Source organism: Populus trichocarpa, chromosome 15, assembly GCF_000002775.5.
Source record: "Populus trichocarpa isolate Nisqually-1 chromosome 15, P.trichocarpa_v4.1, whole genome shotgun sequence".
NCBI classification, from domain to species: Eukaryota; Viridiplantae; Streptophyta; class Magnoliopsida; order Malpighiales; family Salicaceae; genus Populus; species Populus trichocarpa.
In genome coordinates, this window is record NC_037299.2 from 10,551,656 (window position 1) to 10,569,420 (window position 17,765).

Sequence of the window (17,765 nt, forward strand, 5' to 3'; positions counted from 1 at the left end):
GTTTTATCTTCTCGACATTATGGTTGTGTTTAGTAATAAAAAAGTGTATTTCATTATAAAATCTCCTTCTACTATATTTTTAATTTATATTTTTTAATAGAAAATAAAATAAAAATATCAATTTCAATAGCTTCTGAATATTTTTTTTGTGATGAAAAACTAGAAAACATATTTAAATTAGTTGTTTTTCACCTCCCAAACAGCATGCTAGAACAAGAGAAATCAATGGATATTAATATTAATATTAATAATTATAAAGATGTTAATTAAATTATATAGTCTTTATAATTTAAAAGAAGAAAAGTATAAATAAGTTCATTTTTTCAAGATAAATGACCCATAAATTCTATGATATTTTGCTAGACCAATAAGTTCAGTTTTCAAAATTTTCTTTCAAATAAGTTTATTCTTTTTATATTTTCCTATAAAATACCTATCTTTTTTTCTTGAATATATTTTACAACAAGTTTATTATGTAGCCTTTTTAATTTATACTTTTTGGATTTTTTCCTAAAACATTTTTTAGATTTTTTTTTAAATTTAGATTTATTATCATGTAATTGTATTCTTGTTAATTGCTATAATTCCTATAAATTTTTTATATGAACAAGCTTATTATGCTATTGGTCATTAAATTTTTTATTTAAAACAAGCTTCGCAGCATGAAGAATTATATTTTCTGCTTTTACTATCATAATTTGATTCAAATATAATTAAAATTTACAATAATGGTAATATAAAAATAAATTAGAATTATAAATTATAAATTATTTTACAAGTGAGAGAAATTGGACATTAAAAAAAATATTATGAAAGGTTTTTTTTAAGAAACTAAGAAAAAATAGATTTATTGGTAATTTTTTAAGCATATGAAAAGGGTAATATCGGTAGTACAATTAGATATAAGCTATTTTGAAAGTTAAATTACAAATTGGCACTGTATTTTAAAAGTGTTTTTAAAAAAATTAATTTTTTTTATATTTTTAATTAATATGTTTTTGATATTTTCAAATTATTTTGACGTGCTCATCTCAAAAATAATTTTTAAAAAATAAAAAAATATTATTGATATACTTTTTTGAGTGAAAAACATTTTAAAAAGTAACCATAACTACACTTCCAAACACGCTTAAAGCTATTGTATTAACTATTGTTTTTTTTCTTTCTTATATTTTTTAAACAACTTTAAATTAATATTTGTTTAATTTAAATCGTTTTTAAAAAAATTTGAAATTTTTTTATTTGCTTTAAATTAATATTTGTTTAGTGTTTCCAGATCATATCGATGCGCTGATATCAAAAATAATTTCTAAAAAATAAAAAATTTAAAGATATTGTATTAAATACAACCACAACCACACTTCTAAACGCGCTTCAAAGATATTGTATTAACTATTGTTTTTTTTTCTTTCTTATATTTTTTAAACAACTTTAAATTAATATTTGTTTAATTTAAAGCGCTTTTAAAAAAATTGAAATTTTTTTATTTGCTTTAAATTAATATTTGTTTAGTGTTTCCAGATCATATTGATGCGTTGATAACAAAAATAATTTCTAAAAAATAAAAAAATATTATTTTGATATATTTTCAAGTGAAAAACACTTTAAAAAATAACCGCAACCACACTTTCAAACGGGCTTCATCAATGAAACAACCCATTAAATTGTACAATATTTCTATTTAATGTTTTAATTCTTGTATAGTTTTGTTTTTACTTATATTATTTTAAATTCTTGTTTGCATTGTGATACTTGATTTATGGTTTTATATTGAAAATATTTATGTTGGGGGAAAATTTATTTACATGGATGGGCTCATATGCGTAGGAAAAATTATAAACAATGGAGTGTTTATATTTGTTGGCCCAGAAAGCCTCTCAAAATCTGAGCATGCTGCTAGACCTAAAAAACCTAACCTAAGTGGAGGAAGTGAGAAGTGGCGGGGAAAGGAAGAAGAAAATTGATTTTCTCTCTCTTTTAAGTCGCGACTGCCGAAAAGGTAAAGAGCTTACATTCTATTACACTTGTCATTTCTATTTTATTTTCCTGATTTTTCTTTGATACCTTTGTGTTTGTGTGTTTGTTTGAGGTTATTGTTTCATGGGGCATTTGAGCTGTTCTGTTTGCCCTCACTGGAAAGCTTGACTTGAAGCCAATTTACTTGTTGCCTTGCTTTGATATGCTGCTTGTCTTGGAATTCTTGAACCTGCTGCTTTAAAATATTAGCTATGATTTTAAGAGTGGTTAGTGAATTATAATGGGGATTGCAACTCCTTTTTTTTTCAAATTAAAAATAGAAAACGGATTTTTCCAAGTAAATGGAAGCTATAAAATTGGTGTTGATCTCCCATTATGTGCAAATGGCGCAAATCATATTTCTTTTGTAATTTACATGTTTATTTTTTTCATTTCAGTGATCTGCGTAACATTTGATGAACAGGCCAAGTTTAAGCAAGGTTCTCTTTTTGCTAGTTGATCCATCTAAACAAGCTATGTCTAACTCGGTTCAAGTAAAGCCCCATTCTAACTTGAACCTTGACAAAATTTAAATTAGCAAAGATTGACTTTCACATCTTTGCTTGCCATAAACACAAGCCTAACTTTGATTTTGCTAAAATTAGACGAGTTGAGTCTGACCAATTTAATACTTGCACTGCTTGATGTATTTATAGATTTGGTGGTAGTGGTTGTTGTTGGGTAGAGTGGAGGTGGCCAGCTGGTGCTGCGAATGATGGTGGCTGCCGGCCAGTGAAAATGGTGATGACAATGGTGTTCGCTAGCTAGTGGTGCTGCTAACTTATCTAGTAATATATACCAAAGCTCGTTTTAGTAAACCAATAGGGATACCATGTTAGTTTTTATCTTTTTTTCTTACTAAACTATTGCCAAATTTTAGTTGCTGGATCATTTTTCCCCCCACTTAAATCCACACCATATTTGGCCTATCTCTATTCTCATATTCTTGTACGTGAACTGGATGATGTTTGCACCCTCAAGTCTGTGTGTCGGATATGACCAAATCATCTCAAACAGCCCTAGTCCTTGAGAATGTTCAGATGGTTTCCTACTACCATCTGAACATTCTAATCTTTCCTATGCTTATATTTTGAACTTGTAGGCTGTAGCTTCTCATCTCTCAATTCTCACTAGCTGAGTTGCAGTTTTGTAAAATTTAGTCTTCACCCTGCTGAGAATTTTTTGTATTTGCTTGATGTCTGCTTATGTTAATATGCCAGAAAGGTTTCAGAGGAACTGCAAGGGTTTGGATGTCCCTTTTATCTGGATTCTAGGATGGAATTTGGATTTGTGCCTGTAGCTTTCTTCTTTCTTTCAGTATTGAACATTTTGTACCAAATGGCAAGAAGATATAAAACGTGCTACACTAGAACTCGCACATGACAGATACTCCTCAGCACCCGCAAATGCCCCAAAACCTGGTTTTTGGTTTTTCTCACTCCAAATGCAACTTGTTTTAAACCCCTAAGCCTTGCCTTGAAATTTATTTTCATTACTGTAGAAGATGTTTGATTATTATTCCTATGGTATCTTTTCCCAAAACAAGTGAAATGATGTAGTGGCTTGAGCTATAGGGAACTTATTTTAAAAGACTAAAAAAATAAAGAAAAAAAGAGAGGTCATCGGTACAGTTACTCTTGAATTTTATACTCCCCATTCTGTATTAAAATTTTTGTATCTTGCTGATGCAATATGTTTTTTGTTTTGGTATGCCAATGTTTCTACCTTTATCTGTTCAGAATGCTTACTCCTCTTGCATAATCCATCCTATCTATTATTTGTTTGAGATGGATTTTACTAGCATTGATTTTTTTCGTGACAGTGGGCTTTGAAAACATGGTTATGAAAGCTACTGAATTGGATAAAGATGTTGGGGATCGAGTGCAAGGGAACAACTGCCTTAGAGGCCAACTAGCTCAGCATCAGAAGTCTGTGAACCATTCCAGAAGACAAGAATCTAAAGAAAATAAAAGCTCAAATGCCTTAAGTAGCGGTCAAAGTAATTCAAATGTATTAGAGCAGGGAAGATCTCCAGTAGATGAAAGTGGCACTTATTCTGAATTTATAAAATTTCCAGCACCACCTTGTCGTCAATTTTGGAAAGCTGGGGACTATGATGATGGGCCCAGTTCCAAGCTCACACTTCAAAGTATGCAGCTATCAATTCTTAATTATAATTTCATGATCTTCCCTGCTCGCTGAAAAGCAACTCTACTTATTATGCATTCTATTATAGATTTTCTGGTGCTACCTTCCTCCTTGTTTTTCCTTATAAGTTGGATGATAAAACCTTGTATGATTTGTCGAAGTATCTATTGTCCATGCTCTGTTCATACTTGATCAGCCATGCTCTGATTTTTTTAGTCCTTTTCTTTTTGGGATTTCAGATGGAAAAAATTATCTCCATGTCCACCCGATGTTTCTTCATTCAAATGCCACTTCACATAAGTGGGTTTTTGGTGGTATGTCCAGCTTATACAGAGTTCTATTCCATTTGCATTTTGTTGATGATAAATTTAATTGAGTACAGTTCTTTTCTTGTTTGCAGCCATAGCAGAACTGGTTGACAATGCAGTTGATGAGGTGATTTATAACGGAATTTTTTTTAAGTAATCAATTTTCCTTTTATCTGGCATGTAGGAGCCTGATTATCAGGCATTGTAGTGTTGCAAAGCTTGAGTGTATAGAATTTTTGAGATCAAAGTGGGCCTGTTTGCCTATATATTTTTGACATGCCAAACTGACAACTACTTCTTTATTCCTGATGGACAAAACAATTTACAAAACTGGCCAAGATCAATGAGATAATCTGCATATCAGGGGACTGGTGGGACACCAGTCCAGGTGATCTCCTAAAACTGGAGGTCATAAAACTTTCTTGTTTTGATAATATAGTACGCAACACTTTTTTTTTCCTAATAATTATTTCAAATGCAACCAGAGATTAGATCCCCTATCCCCACAAAAACACATTCACCATGACAATGAAACTAGCAACAAGAAATCTGAACAACTGCTCAATGTCTAGTGGATATGAAACCAATATTTATGGAACTTAATACATCACATGTAAGTTTTTTTATTTCTTCTACATGGTTTACTTAAACTTCTAATTTAAAAGGACCTCATATTTATTATTCAATGTGTGAGAATTTAATCATTATTTTATACATGTACATCCAAATATTTATTTTTAACTATATGAATTGGTGTGATGTCATGGCTTTACCCTGTTACTTAGTCTCCTATCTAAATCAATGAATGGGCTTTCTTAAGGCATCTAGCATTTTGATTTGACAATTTGAGTCTCAATATATGTTTTTTTTTCTTTCTTCTTTATGAAGTCTAGCTTCTATCACATTAACAGCCTTTCTTATGTCTATTTCTCTCTAATATATACTAATGTTGCTGGTCTTTCAATGTTTTGGGATGTTTTGCACCATTTATTTCTGGCTATCATTTTGCTACATCTTCAAGCTTCAAATTTTACTTTTCATTCCCTTTCCCTTTTTTACTTTTTAGATCGAAAATGGGGCCTCTTTTGTCATTGTAGATAAAATCTCAAATCCAAGAGATGGAAGTCCTGCACTGTTAATTCAAGGTGCTTGAACTTATCAATCATAAAGAATTGTTCTTAATGTTGTTTTGTAGTCTGTTGATGTAACACATCTTAAAAGGAATGAATACTGCCTGACAATGGTTTTGTAAAACTTGTACTCTGACTAGATGATGGTGGTGGAATGGATCCCGAAGCAATCCGGCGATGCATGAGCTTTGGGTTTTCAGATAAAAAATCCAAATCAGCAATTGGACAATGTATGCAACTTGTGTATCCACAAAGAAAATTCTACAATAATTTTATCTCACAGTTGTTGCTTTAATGGTCTTTCAGATGGTAATGGCTTCAAGACCAGCACTATGAGACTTGGGGCAGATGCTATTGTCTTCAGCCGCCATGCAGATGATAGGTATAAGTGTGATTCTGTAGTTTTCTACCGACTTGCTCATTTGATATTAAATGTTTACAATTGTCATGCAAAGCAAGTGAAGTGATTGTCATGGGTGGCCATACGATATATATGGTCTTATGGCAAACATACCAGCTCCATTACTCTCAAGTTTGTTTATTAATTCTATAAATCTCTAACCCATGCCCTCTATTCTCCCTCCATTTCAATTGTTTTTTCCCTTGTTTTGATGGTTGGTTCGCTGAACTGTTGAAATGGTCATTACATGCCAGCCAAAATAGGCATGCTTGGATTCCATAAATGAACAAACTTCAGTTCAAGGGGAAAAAAGATAAAGATTGAGGTTTTTTTTAGTTTTGTTTCTAATGTGATATGTATTGTAGTTTTAAATTCTAGCTTGTTTCCTTATCAATTTATATAATGAGCAGGGTATTGACTCAAAGCATTGGTCTCCTCTCTTTCACATTTTTGACACAAACAGGACATGACAGAATAGTAGTGCCAATGGTGGGTTTGACTTCCCTACTCAAATATGTTAGTCAAAGTTCTTTCTGAATCTAGCCTATTTAATTTTGGCAGTGTTCTGCAAAAGTTAACAATTATAAATTCATACACATCATTCCTACATCGTATCTAGCGTGTGCATATAGTGGTACCTCATGCATCCAAAAACAGCTTGAAGCTGAGGTTTGGCCCTTTTCTTTTCAATTGTTGCTTTATTTGATTATGCAACATTACCATGTGAAGTGATGAGAAGACCACAGGAAAAACTAAAGAGGGTTTAAAGAGATGATGTTATAGGTTTGCACATGTTAGGATCCCGGGCTTGTGACGGTGACGGATACTAGCAAACTGTATGTTTTAAATCTTGTTAATGAATAGCTGAATTAGTTGTCGGCTTTTTGGTCTCGTGGATGGGTAAACAGCTGCATCGGGATTTACTCACCTTTTCCATTTTTTTTTATTCTGGAGCCCATTTCAAGAGCTTGTCCTTATGCAGGTGGATTATGAGCTTAACACAGCTGGTAATTTGGAAATTCTAGATCGATATGGGAAAGAATACTTTATGTCCAACCTTTCCTTGCTGCTGCAATGGTCTCCATATTCAACAGAAGCAGAGCTACTGAAACAAGTAAGCACCTTTTGATATGTTCATAGTGCTATCATTTTTTGCATTGTATGTTGCTCCTCATTCAGATATTTATCGAACATGGATAGGTTTCAACAAGTTAATCTAGTTAATTAAGAGTAGTGCTCTTCTCATTTAATAATTAATTCCCATTGGCCTCTTTTACTCCCGTACAAGTTTTCGAGCAATTTAACACGTGCAGACATATATGCACAAAAAATACAACTGCTACTCCCCCCCTGAGATTATGGTTGCCTTTCATTAGAGTTGGATTTCTTAAAAGATGTTATATGCTTTAAATGATCATACATGTTAAACTGTTATGTGAAATGATGTATTCCATTTTCAAGAGATATTACACTAAAATTTTGGAAAGAACATGATGTTCAGATAAGATTATAGGTATAAGTTTACTGTGGTTGATGGCGAATTGTAGGATTATGGATTGATGTGAGTGGATTAGACACTCATTTTCAGCTGTCAATGTTGTAAAATTGGAATCTAAAAACTTTTCACTTAGCTATTGGAGTGAGATTGCATAGTAGAACTAGTAGTAAAATAGATATTGAGAAGGAAGGATTAAGATGAAACAGAAGAATGAGGAAACAAATCCTATGTACAAGCAATACCACTTAATCTTATCAAAAAGTTTGGTGGGACTTTGTATTTTTAATGAGTGAGGACTAAATGGAAAATTTCCTGGCTAGAGTATAATTCTTGAAAAGAATAACATTGGTAAATGCTCTGTTGATCACCTAATTAGTCCTCTCATCCAAGCTCATTTCCCTATGCATCTAATTTGGTTGCAGTTTGAAGACATTGGATTGCATGGTACTAAAGTGATTGTTTATAATTTGTGGTTCAATGATGATGGGAATGTGGAGCTAGACTTCGATACAGATCCTGAGGTTGAAACTTCTGTCTGTCTCTTCATGCTTGCCTTTTCTTTTAATTCTTTGTTACATGTTGACAATCTGTCCTTGGGACAGACATTTAGCAAAGGCTGTCTCTGTTTGATTTCAAAATCTTTCTCATTCCCCTCTTCAAGAGGAAATAAAAATCTTTGTTATATGCCACTATCATTCTCAATTAGGTGCTTTCTTGTGGAATGGGGTTGCAGGATATTCGTATTAATGGGGATATAAAAGAAGTGCAGACACGCCCTGCTTGGAGGACAGTAAATGAAGAACACATTTCCAACCGACTACGATATTCTTTGAGGGTAAGTGTTTTTTTTTTCCTCTCTTCATGTAAGTTCATATTATTTTCATATTCTAGCCTGTGCAATTTTTTCATGACAAGTCTCCTTGTCTAAGTTAATCATAGAGACATAATAGCTCACTCATACTGGCTCATCTAAGAATTATAAGAATTTAAATCTTGCTGATGCTGGTATCTTATGCGCCACAGGCTTATTTATCCATTTTATACCTGCGAATACCTGAAAATTTCACAATAGTATTGCGGGGGGGATTTGTCAAGCATCACAATCTTGCCCTTGATCTCAAATTTCAAGAATTTATCGTATATAGACCCCAAAGCAGTGGATGTATAAAGGTATTGCTTCGTGCACACTCTCCAAAATATATTGAGTTGCTTGGTGTCTTATTTTGCAAGTGGCACCTGATTTTAATTACCTGAATACATTAATGTTATTCTCTGTAGCAAGAACTCCTATTCACCTTTTTTGTTATTATGAGGTTTAAAAACTGCATGTTCAACTGATAGGATGTATAAAGCGAACTCGGTTTATTGATGGTATTATTAAACATTGCAACTGCCATCTTTGAGCTCTAGCATGTCCAAGTGATGCTTATGTTGTGAAATAGACATGATTCTTTATGTAATTACACTTATCCTCTTCTTGTTTAATAATTCAGGGTGAACTGTTAACTACTATTGGGTTTTTAAAAGAAGCTCCACAAGTTACCGTTCATGGTTTTAACATCTACCACAAGAACCGTCTTATACTAGTGAGTATCCACAAATTAATTTAATTAGTCTTACCTCTGCATTATTAGATAATTGAAAGGACCCTTGACCTACTGATTCTTTTTTGAATTAGTCTTACCTCTGCATTATTAGATAATTGAAAGGACCATTGACCTACTGATTCTTTTTTGATCCAGTCCTCCAGTCCTCTGTGTGCAGTTTTTATGAATGCTGTAATTGCTAACCGTGTTAGATTTGGTTGATGTCAGATTTGGGAGTGTAGTTGGAGTGTATATACATTATATGCTGTTAGTCACTGTTGATAGATCTGCTAGATATGGCATTTTTATGTCTAACAGTGAAATTTGCCTTTTTATGGAGTACAAGGTGTGTACGATGTGCTTCCGCCTGACATAGGAAGAGAAGGATGTGCAAGTATATATGCTCATGTGCACGTGTACTATTTATGATTTGAGCTGTTAGGGAGCAAAACCTTAACAGATTGGTTTGAATTGCCTGCCTCTCATTGAGATTAGCCTTTCATTTATATAGGGAAAATTGTCTTGTACACAGTAATTACAAAGAGTAATTCTAGGGAGCTATATATGTTAAGCTAGATCTAGGGAGCTATCTATGGTAAGAGAAATTTCCTATCTAGTATTTACAGCCTGCTTGAATTCAGCCTTTCTATTAACCTGTATACTGCTTGATTTTAGCTTTCTATTGACAAACCTGCCACCAGTAGGTATTGCACGTGCAAATTTATATGGTAGAAACATCATTGTTCTGGGGTTTGAATAATTTGAGGTGATGAAATCAGTTGAATTATGTCATGCATTTTAGTAGAGTAACTAGTTTTACAAAAGCAGAATGTTGCAACACCGGAACACCAGAAGATGATGAGAAGTGGATGCTCCATGGAACCCAGTTCCAAAAAAGAAGATCATTCCATGGAATTGATGTATGACTCGTCCCAAGAGAAATGGCAAGGATAACAGGCAAAGCCATACCACTGGTCATACTTAGTATTACATACAAGAACAATTAGATTGTTTGCCTTTACATGAAAATTTTGAATGAAGCAATAGACAATTTCTTTAATTTGGTATCTTAGTAAAATAAAAAGTTTGCAGCAGCCATTCTATCTGTACCCCACCCCCTCCCCTCACCACCAAAAAAAAAAAAAAACAAAACAAAATGATGCCCTTTTTATTGTTGAATCCAAATGCAAACTTCTAAAATCTGTTTTCTTTCTCTTCATCGCAGCCATTTTGGCCCATTGTGAACTATGGAAATAACAGTAGAAGTAGAGGAGTAGTTGGTGAGAAGCTGCTGAAACTTTTTTGTTTTTACCTGCTATGGCATTGATGTAAATTTTGGTCAGAATTATAATAAATGCTTGACTGTATTCTAGTAATGTTTCCTTAGGTGTTCTGGAAGCAAATTTTGTTGAGCCCACTCATGACAAACAAGATTTTGAGAGAACTTCCTTGTTTCAGAAGCTTGAAGTTCGGTTGAAGGAGATGACATGGGAGTACTGGTAAACTTTTCAATTTCCACACAAATAATTCTATTTTCTTAACTTTGCTATTTTCATTCTTGCTCTCTTTTGGGGCTCTTGACTTGTTCCCTGTAATTTATTTCGTAGACCTCTAGAACTATAAGGTTTTTGAGCAAACATCAAGTATACCTTCCATCAAGTGATCATGTTTCAATTTCATCCCCATACAAATTCAACCAAATTACCTTCCACCTATCCCAATTGTTACAATTTGTTCCCTTTATTGGAACCTGTTCAGTTACCATGTCAAACTGCATCTGCCAAGTACATGTTGTGCTTCCCTCCAACATAACTTGCCAAATACACAATTCCAATTCCATTTAGCCCCAAAAATCATTGCCCTAAAGTTTACCCTTTATAATCCAACTTCTCTGTTAAACAAAATTGTCTTTAAAAGTTTGCTTCCATGGAGAGACTTAATTATAAAGGTTCAAATGGTGAAACAATTTGGAGAAAATCTTGTTGTGAAGTTGGATTTCGAAGGTCAAATGGATTATAAAAGGAAAACTTTAGGGCAGTGCTTTTTTATTCTAAAAGGAATTGAGTTTGTGTATCTGGTGGGTTGTGCTGGAAAAAAGTGATGCATGGTTTAAATAACTCAACTCGGTAGTTTAATAGTGTTCTTACAGAGGAAACAAACTGGCACAATTTGGGGGGTGCTGGAACCTGAGCAATTGGTGGAGGGTATATTTGAGGTTTGCCCAAGGTTTTTTTAGGTCTGCTCACTCAATAAAATGATTAATGCACAATCTCAAACTGCCTTTGTTGTTAAATCTGCTTACCTGAATATATGGCAGCTACTAATATAAGTTTTATGCATTTGTCCATATATATGATAACTATGTGATGCAAATTATTTAATTTCAACAGGGATTATCATTGCGGTCTAATTGGTTACCAGGTCATAAAAAAGCTTCGACCAACCGAGCCTCCACCAGATTCACCTCTTGGCATCTCAACTAGTGACACATTGAAACATGGTATGCCAAATGGTGCTAAAACAAATCTTGCATTGAATCAAAACTACCCCTTTCTTGTTAGTGCAAACGCAGCATCTGCTGCGGGTATGCTGTTTCAATCTGAAGAACTTGTGTCCTTGAATAGAAACTAGATAATTATCATTTCTCATTGTGCTTGAATAAAACTTGATTGTTATCTTTACTATGCTTTTGTTGGAAATAATGCCTCTTGTTGGTGACAGGATTATCTTCAAAGAGGAAGGAACATAGTGATTTAGACAAACTTGAAAGCATAAAACGGCAGGCAGGGACTGGGGCCAATGCATTTTTGTCGGGGCACGGTTTTGAAACAGAGGTCTGCAGGGAACATGGATCTGAATATCTTATTAAAGCCGAACTGTTGTGTGCATGCACATTTCCCATTTTTTCTTAAAGCTTCGACCTTAAATCATCTCTAGCAAATTCTATTTGTTCTTTGCCCCTGTATCATGTAATAATGTTGCCAGGCCCATTTTGTCTCTTCTTTGCTTTGTGCTTTAGATTTTGATTTCAGTGTCCATAGTGAAGGTAGGAGAACAATGATATGATACCCAAGCAGAAAGTTTTAGTATTGTAGCTTCTGAGACAGAAGGCTGCAAAGCACAAATTTAATATAGTCAAACACACTTGCATGGATGCACACGCACAAGCACAGAAGGTAACTTCTTTAGTGTTGATGATGGATCCAGCCCTTTGGCAATATAATAAATTCAATCCCTTTTCATTAATCATTTTTTTAAAAAAAAAATTGATCCCTGCCAAATAAAAGGTATCTCATATTTTTCACCCAAAAGACATTTTCTCATTGTATTTAACCCTGAAAGGATGGAATGTTTCCTGCCTTCCCCATTAAAGAAAGACAAACGTGGTTTGTTATTGAAAACATTTCAATTTGATCCATAAGAAGATAATTTATTCATTTTACTCCCTGAAAAGAAATTCTTTAGCAAATATAAATGTTGATATCTATTATCCTAAATTGCCCCCCTCTCCAACTGGCCTTTAATTGTGGATCCATCACTGTTTAGTTTGGGATTGCTTTCATTACATAGGCTGCTTCATTATGTTATTGTTGCAATTCATTTGCTTGTTCTGATATATTCATTTGTTTGCACTATCTCATTTTCTTCAAAGAAATCTACCACTAATTTGGTTTGTGAACTTTTGTAGGTTGTCAGTGATATTAAAAATAAGCTGGAAGATCAGGATGTTGTAAACTTGATTCAAGTAAACAAGAATTTCCGTGCAAAGTAAGTATGCATGAAAATTGGTCTTACAGGGTCAATTGCAGCTTTCATTATGAATTTGCTCGAGTTGCTTTTGTGATTGATTGGATTGAGTGTATTGATATTTCATGCCTGGGATAACTTAGTGTCATGAAGTTAATATTAGACTAGCACCAGGTGAACACTAGTATAACATCATAATGCAATAACAGGAGAATTTACTAATGACTATAAACATTTTCCCCACATTGGAGGAATGTTTTAAGCATGGTCTTTGAAATATTGACTTGTGTTTTACATTTCAGATGCTTGGACTACAAGAAGAGGACGGAAGACCTTGATTTGAAGGTACTTAGTATTGCACTGTTACCTGCACATTCTATTATTTACTTCTGCTTTTTTTTTTCCATTACAAATATGTCTTTTATTTCTTTAGTTGGGCCATCTTGTTTGTATGCTTACAATAGCATCTTATTGGAGATATCCTGGGAGTTGCACCTAATACAAGTCTATGCTTGTCTTGTATATATATTGGTCAGTGGAGACTAGGTCATGAATTTACATTTTGATCCCATCATTCTGATTATAAAAAAAAATGCTTACGTTGACATGCTTATGAATAATACAATAGGATGGAATTAAATAGAGGAAATATCAAATTTTAAATCTTTTATCTAGAGTGTTGGGATATTATCAAGGATGACCTGAGAGTTTTTTCATGAATGTCAAGGGATTTGGGTAGTAACAAGGAGTCAAGGAGCATTATTCTACTCTTATTGCATTGATTTCCTGGAAAGATATTTCCTTGAAATTGAGATTTCAGGCCAGTTAGTTTATTTATAATCGCATGCAGGATAGTTATGGTGAGCAGAATCAGTGTGGAAGAGATATCATATAGAAATGGTTTTTAAAAGGCCTGCTATAGGGTAAATTGGTCATTTTATTAGGCCTATGATATGACAAATCTGTCCTTTTTAGATCAATGCTAAAATAAATATCTGTATAAGGTGGGGGAGATGGATCAAAGGGTGTTTATTCCATTACGGTATTCTCAGCAATTGTGAATGGGGAACCAAAGTCTTGGTTTCAAGGATTGATTCGCCATAGGCCCCTCTCACACCATTTTTTTTTACCACTGTGGTAGATGCTCTTAGTAGGATTATTAATAAAGTAGTGGAGAGAGGCATGGTCAGTGGATTGTTAGTGGGTTCGGAGAACATTTTTGTGTCACATTTGTAGTTGTTAGATGATACCATTCTTTTCCAGGATGATAATGCTTAGTTTTGAGAATGTTTTGCTATTAGTGCAAGTTCTTGGAGTATTTCAGGTTTGAGTATCCAGATGCCAAAAGAGTGGAGCTGCAGGGTTGAATTTGGAGCATGCCTCTGTGTTAAGATTTGCTCAAGTGACTGGTTGTTGTATAATGCAATGGCCTTTGAAGTATTTGGGATTTCCTTTTGGTGGACATTCTTGTTCTAAATCCTTTTTGGGATTCAGAGGTAGAAACAGTTTCTAAGAGGTTGGATGATTGGAAAAGGGAGTTTCTTCTCATTGGGAGGGTGGATGGCTCTTATACAAGCCTGTTTATCAAAGCATTCCTTTATAATTTGTCCTTGTTTCAGTTATTGGTAGTAGCAGTTGAACATGTATAGAAAATCATGTGTAATTTCCTTTGGTCAGGAGCAAAGGAAAGGAATAAGGATCATTTGGTAAATTGGGAAGTTTGTTATAAAACTAAGAAAGCAGGAGGCATGGGTTCTCTCCACTTGATTCATAAGAATATGGCTCAAGTGTATAAATGGTTATGGCGTTTTCCTTTAGAGGTTCATTCTCTTTGGCACAAGGTTATTCATTGCATTCTTTGTGCTTCCCCTAACGGTTAGAATGGCAAGGCTGGAACAACTTGTAGACATTGAAGTCCTTGGACATCTAGTATTTCCACATTTTATTCTGCCCATGAAATTCAAAGTGGGTAATGCTGGCTGTGTTAGGGTTTTTTTTTTTTTTTTTTTTTTGGGGGGGGGGGTGGTTATGGGTGAGGGTGAGGGAACTCTCTTTTCTATTGCTTTTCCTTGACTTTATTACCCTTCAATTTACAGTGCTTCCATCTCCCAATTTTATCAGATGGAGGGGGATAATGGTAATTGTGATTTCCACTTTTTCTATAAAAACCTAATGACACTGAAATTCAGGATCTCCTGATCTTGTTACTTTTATCATTTATGATTTTTCATCCCAAGAGACATCGGATTTTAGAATCTGAACATTAGATGGGACTGGAACTTGAACATTTTTCTATGTTATCTTCCACGAGACCCATACACATCCGAAGATCCTTTGGTTCAAACAATTTGGAAAGCTAAGTACCTTCTGAAGTTGAAACTTTCATTTGGATTCCTTAGCAAGATTAACCCTAATGATTTTTTTGCAAGTTAGAAGGCCACACAATGCTTATCTCCTAATACATGTTACCTGTCACCAAAATGGAGAATCTCGGGGGAACTTATATCTTCATTGCCGTATAGCTTGGGATATGTGGCAGAGGGTTTTCATTTGGGAGTGATCTTTGATGATCTTGAGATGGTTTTTGGAAGGGATAAAGATTGTAAGATTTTATGGAGATGTGCTGGTACTTTAATTATTTGATGCATTTTTTGGAGGATTTCAGGTAATCACTTGATTCCAAAACAGTTGTTGTGGGATGGGGTAGTCTTCTTGGCTTTTTTCATGGTGTCAAACTGCAGGGGCCTTGGAGGCGCGTCCTAGCTAATTTACAATGGGATGGGAGTGCTTTGTTATTTGAACCTTGATTGTTCTTTCTTTTCATAATGGCTTATTCTCCAATTTTGTACTATTCATTTCCATTTTGTTTTAATAAACTTTTCTCCTTTTATTTTATGAAAAATAAATAAATAAATAAAATAGGTAGTGGTTTTTTTTCCACTTCCAGAATCACTGAACTCTTGCCTGCATTTTATTTGTTTTGAATGGCACACTAAACTCTCACTACAAGTCTAACAGCCTCAGTAATCACAGAGTTTATGCAACTTGATTCCCATTTGGTGTCCAAAAAGATGCAACTAGTAATAAATCAAATCTAAACTGAATCTTGTACACAAAGCTTGCTTTGGAAATGAAGAGAGTTTCAATTATTCTACGAGCTGATGAGGGTTGCCATTCTTATTGATGCAGGTTACACGGCTAAGAAGTGAACTGGGACAAGTTCGAACGGAGTATGAACAGCTTATGGCTGAATTAACATCATAAGATAAGAGCCGAGAAAGAAAAGTGGGTGGATATGTGGATTTTGTTGCTACCTAGCCTTGGTTTTATCTTGCAAAGGTCATTTTCTCAACTTAGAGAGGGGATTTTTCATGGCTGTGTGTGTGAACTTGTCAAACTGTTAGTGTTTTGCTTGCAGGTCAAATGAGCTTTTATAGAAGAAACCAAAATGGAGCGTGACAGTTGTGAATTATCAAGTCAACATGCCCCTGTAGAATAGTTTGACGAGTTACGTCTGACTGTGGGTCAGCAATCTGTGTTTTCAGACCTGATATATGCATCTGCAATTTCGTAGGATTGGAATTTTAAAACTACTGATGTGCAGTTCTTTTTAAAGTTAAACCAATTTATATGTGCACATGTAGATGAAAAGCAAAAGATCCTTGTTCCTTGATGCCTCTCTGCCCTTGCATGAGTTCTTGTTTTTAGTGTATCTGGTCCTCTCACTTGCTTTGCACGTGTATTATTCAATTTATTTGATATTAATTAGTTGCATTTCTGCATTGCGTGTAGCATAAATGAGAAATATAAACACAAATGTAAAAGAGTGTCGTGTAGTATTATTATTATTTGAGTTATACATGTCCTTGAATATCAACAAGGAGAGAGAGAGAGAGAGAGAGAGGAGTATTTTAAAAATAGAGAGAAGTTGTGGAAATTCTTGCATAATTAAGAAGAGGAAGAAAGGATTAGTGTACCATGAAAGCACACAAAAAAATATATTGAAAATGAAAATGAAAATCCTATCAAAATAGAATCTAGTCTATTTCTCTCTTTATGCGATTACCACTGTTTAAACAATTATGCATGTTTTCTATGAAGAAATATGTGTGTTTGTTGTAGTTGTCATTGTTGTCTTTGCAAAATATCATTTATTTAATACACAAATGGTATCCCTTGTGTGTGTGTGTGTGTGTGTGTGTGTGAGAGTGTCAGCAGTTGAGCTAGAGTTTTTGTTTTCCTTCACTATTATTCAATATGTTGATATTTGGCAAATATGATAAAACTGATGGATGTAGCATATTTTATACACAATTTATTTGAGGCTCATGATTATAAGGATAGAAGTCAGGGTGATAAATATGTATAAGCTTGGTAGAATATCAATTCCTGGTGATGTAGGTTTAGTGGTTTAGTTTTATTTCCAGACATAATATCTTTGAGGTTAACTATGCACTGAAATTAAGTATACATGGGTCTGATAATATATCAAACCCAACACTCTTGAGTTTAGTTATTCGTTGAGTTTAAGTGTATTTGGGTCTTGAAAAATACTAAAACTTTTTTGAGCTCGGTCATGTGTGGAGTCTAAGATATATGGGCTTAGAAAAATAATAGACTAAATATTTTTGGATTTAAAATCATTCTAGATTTAAACATATAATAGATTGTCTTTATTGGTTTTATGTTGAGTCATAAGACTACCCTTATAACTCTTAACATGGAATGTTAAGAGTTTATATATTCTTAGATGTATAAAAATTATCTAAGAGTCGACTATATTTTAATTGATATTAATACTACATAGTTATTTCCATCAATATTAGTATTGTGTACAAAATAAGATATAAAAATCTTCTATAACTCTGTTGTTTTTCCATCAGTATTAATGTTAATATAAAAAACTTTTTTCTTAATAATATATTCAAGAGA

General features: G+C 33.7%; 1 protein-coding gene across 7 annotated transcripts; it reads left to right on the top strand.

Annotated features, from left to right (window-relative positions):
- Positions 1 to 1,830: 1,830 nt before the first annotated feature.
- On the top strand, positions 1,831 to 16,506 carry LOC7457754 (protein MICRORCHIDIA 6). 7 transcript variants are annotated; one of them, XM_052447581.1, is made up of 22 exons: positions 1,849 to 1,999; positions 2,415 to 2,510; positions 3,839 to 4,165; positions 4,404 to 4,478; positions 4,565 to 4,599; positions 5,539 to 5,617; positions 5,743 to 5,832; positions 5,909 to 5,984; positions 6,413 to 6,518; positions 6,985 to 7,116; positions 7,923 to 8,021; positions 8,234 to 8,335; positions 8,524 to 8,670; positions 8,994 to 9,086; positions 10,312 to 10,366; positions 10,474 to 10,585; positions 11,477 to 11,670; positions 11,808 to 11,920; positions 12,775 to 12,854; positions 13,136 to 13,178; positions 16,023 to 16,118; positions 16,252 to 16,506. In XM_052447581.1, coding segments are annotated over exons 2-21 (2,034 nt in total). In that variant the 5' UTR covers positions 1,849 to 1,999; positions 2,415 to 2,509; the 3' UTR covers positions 16,098 to 16,118; positions 16,252 to 16,506. The 7 variants fall into 7 exon arrangements, with proteins under 7 accessions (XP_024442453.2, XP_052303541.1, XP_024442451.2 ...); XM_024586683.2 differs by having other exon boundaries at positions 1,851 to 1,999; positions 16,023 to 16,172; XM_024586687.2 differs by having other exon boundaries at positions 1,851 to 1,999; positions 6,413 to 6,491; positions 16,023 to 16,172.
- Positions 16,507 to 17,765: the final 1,259 nt, after the last annotated feature.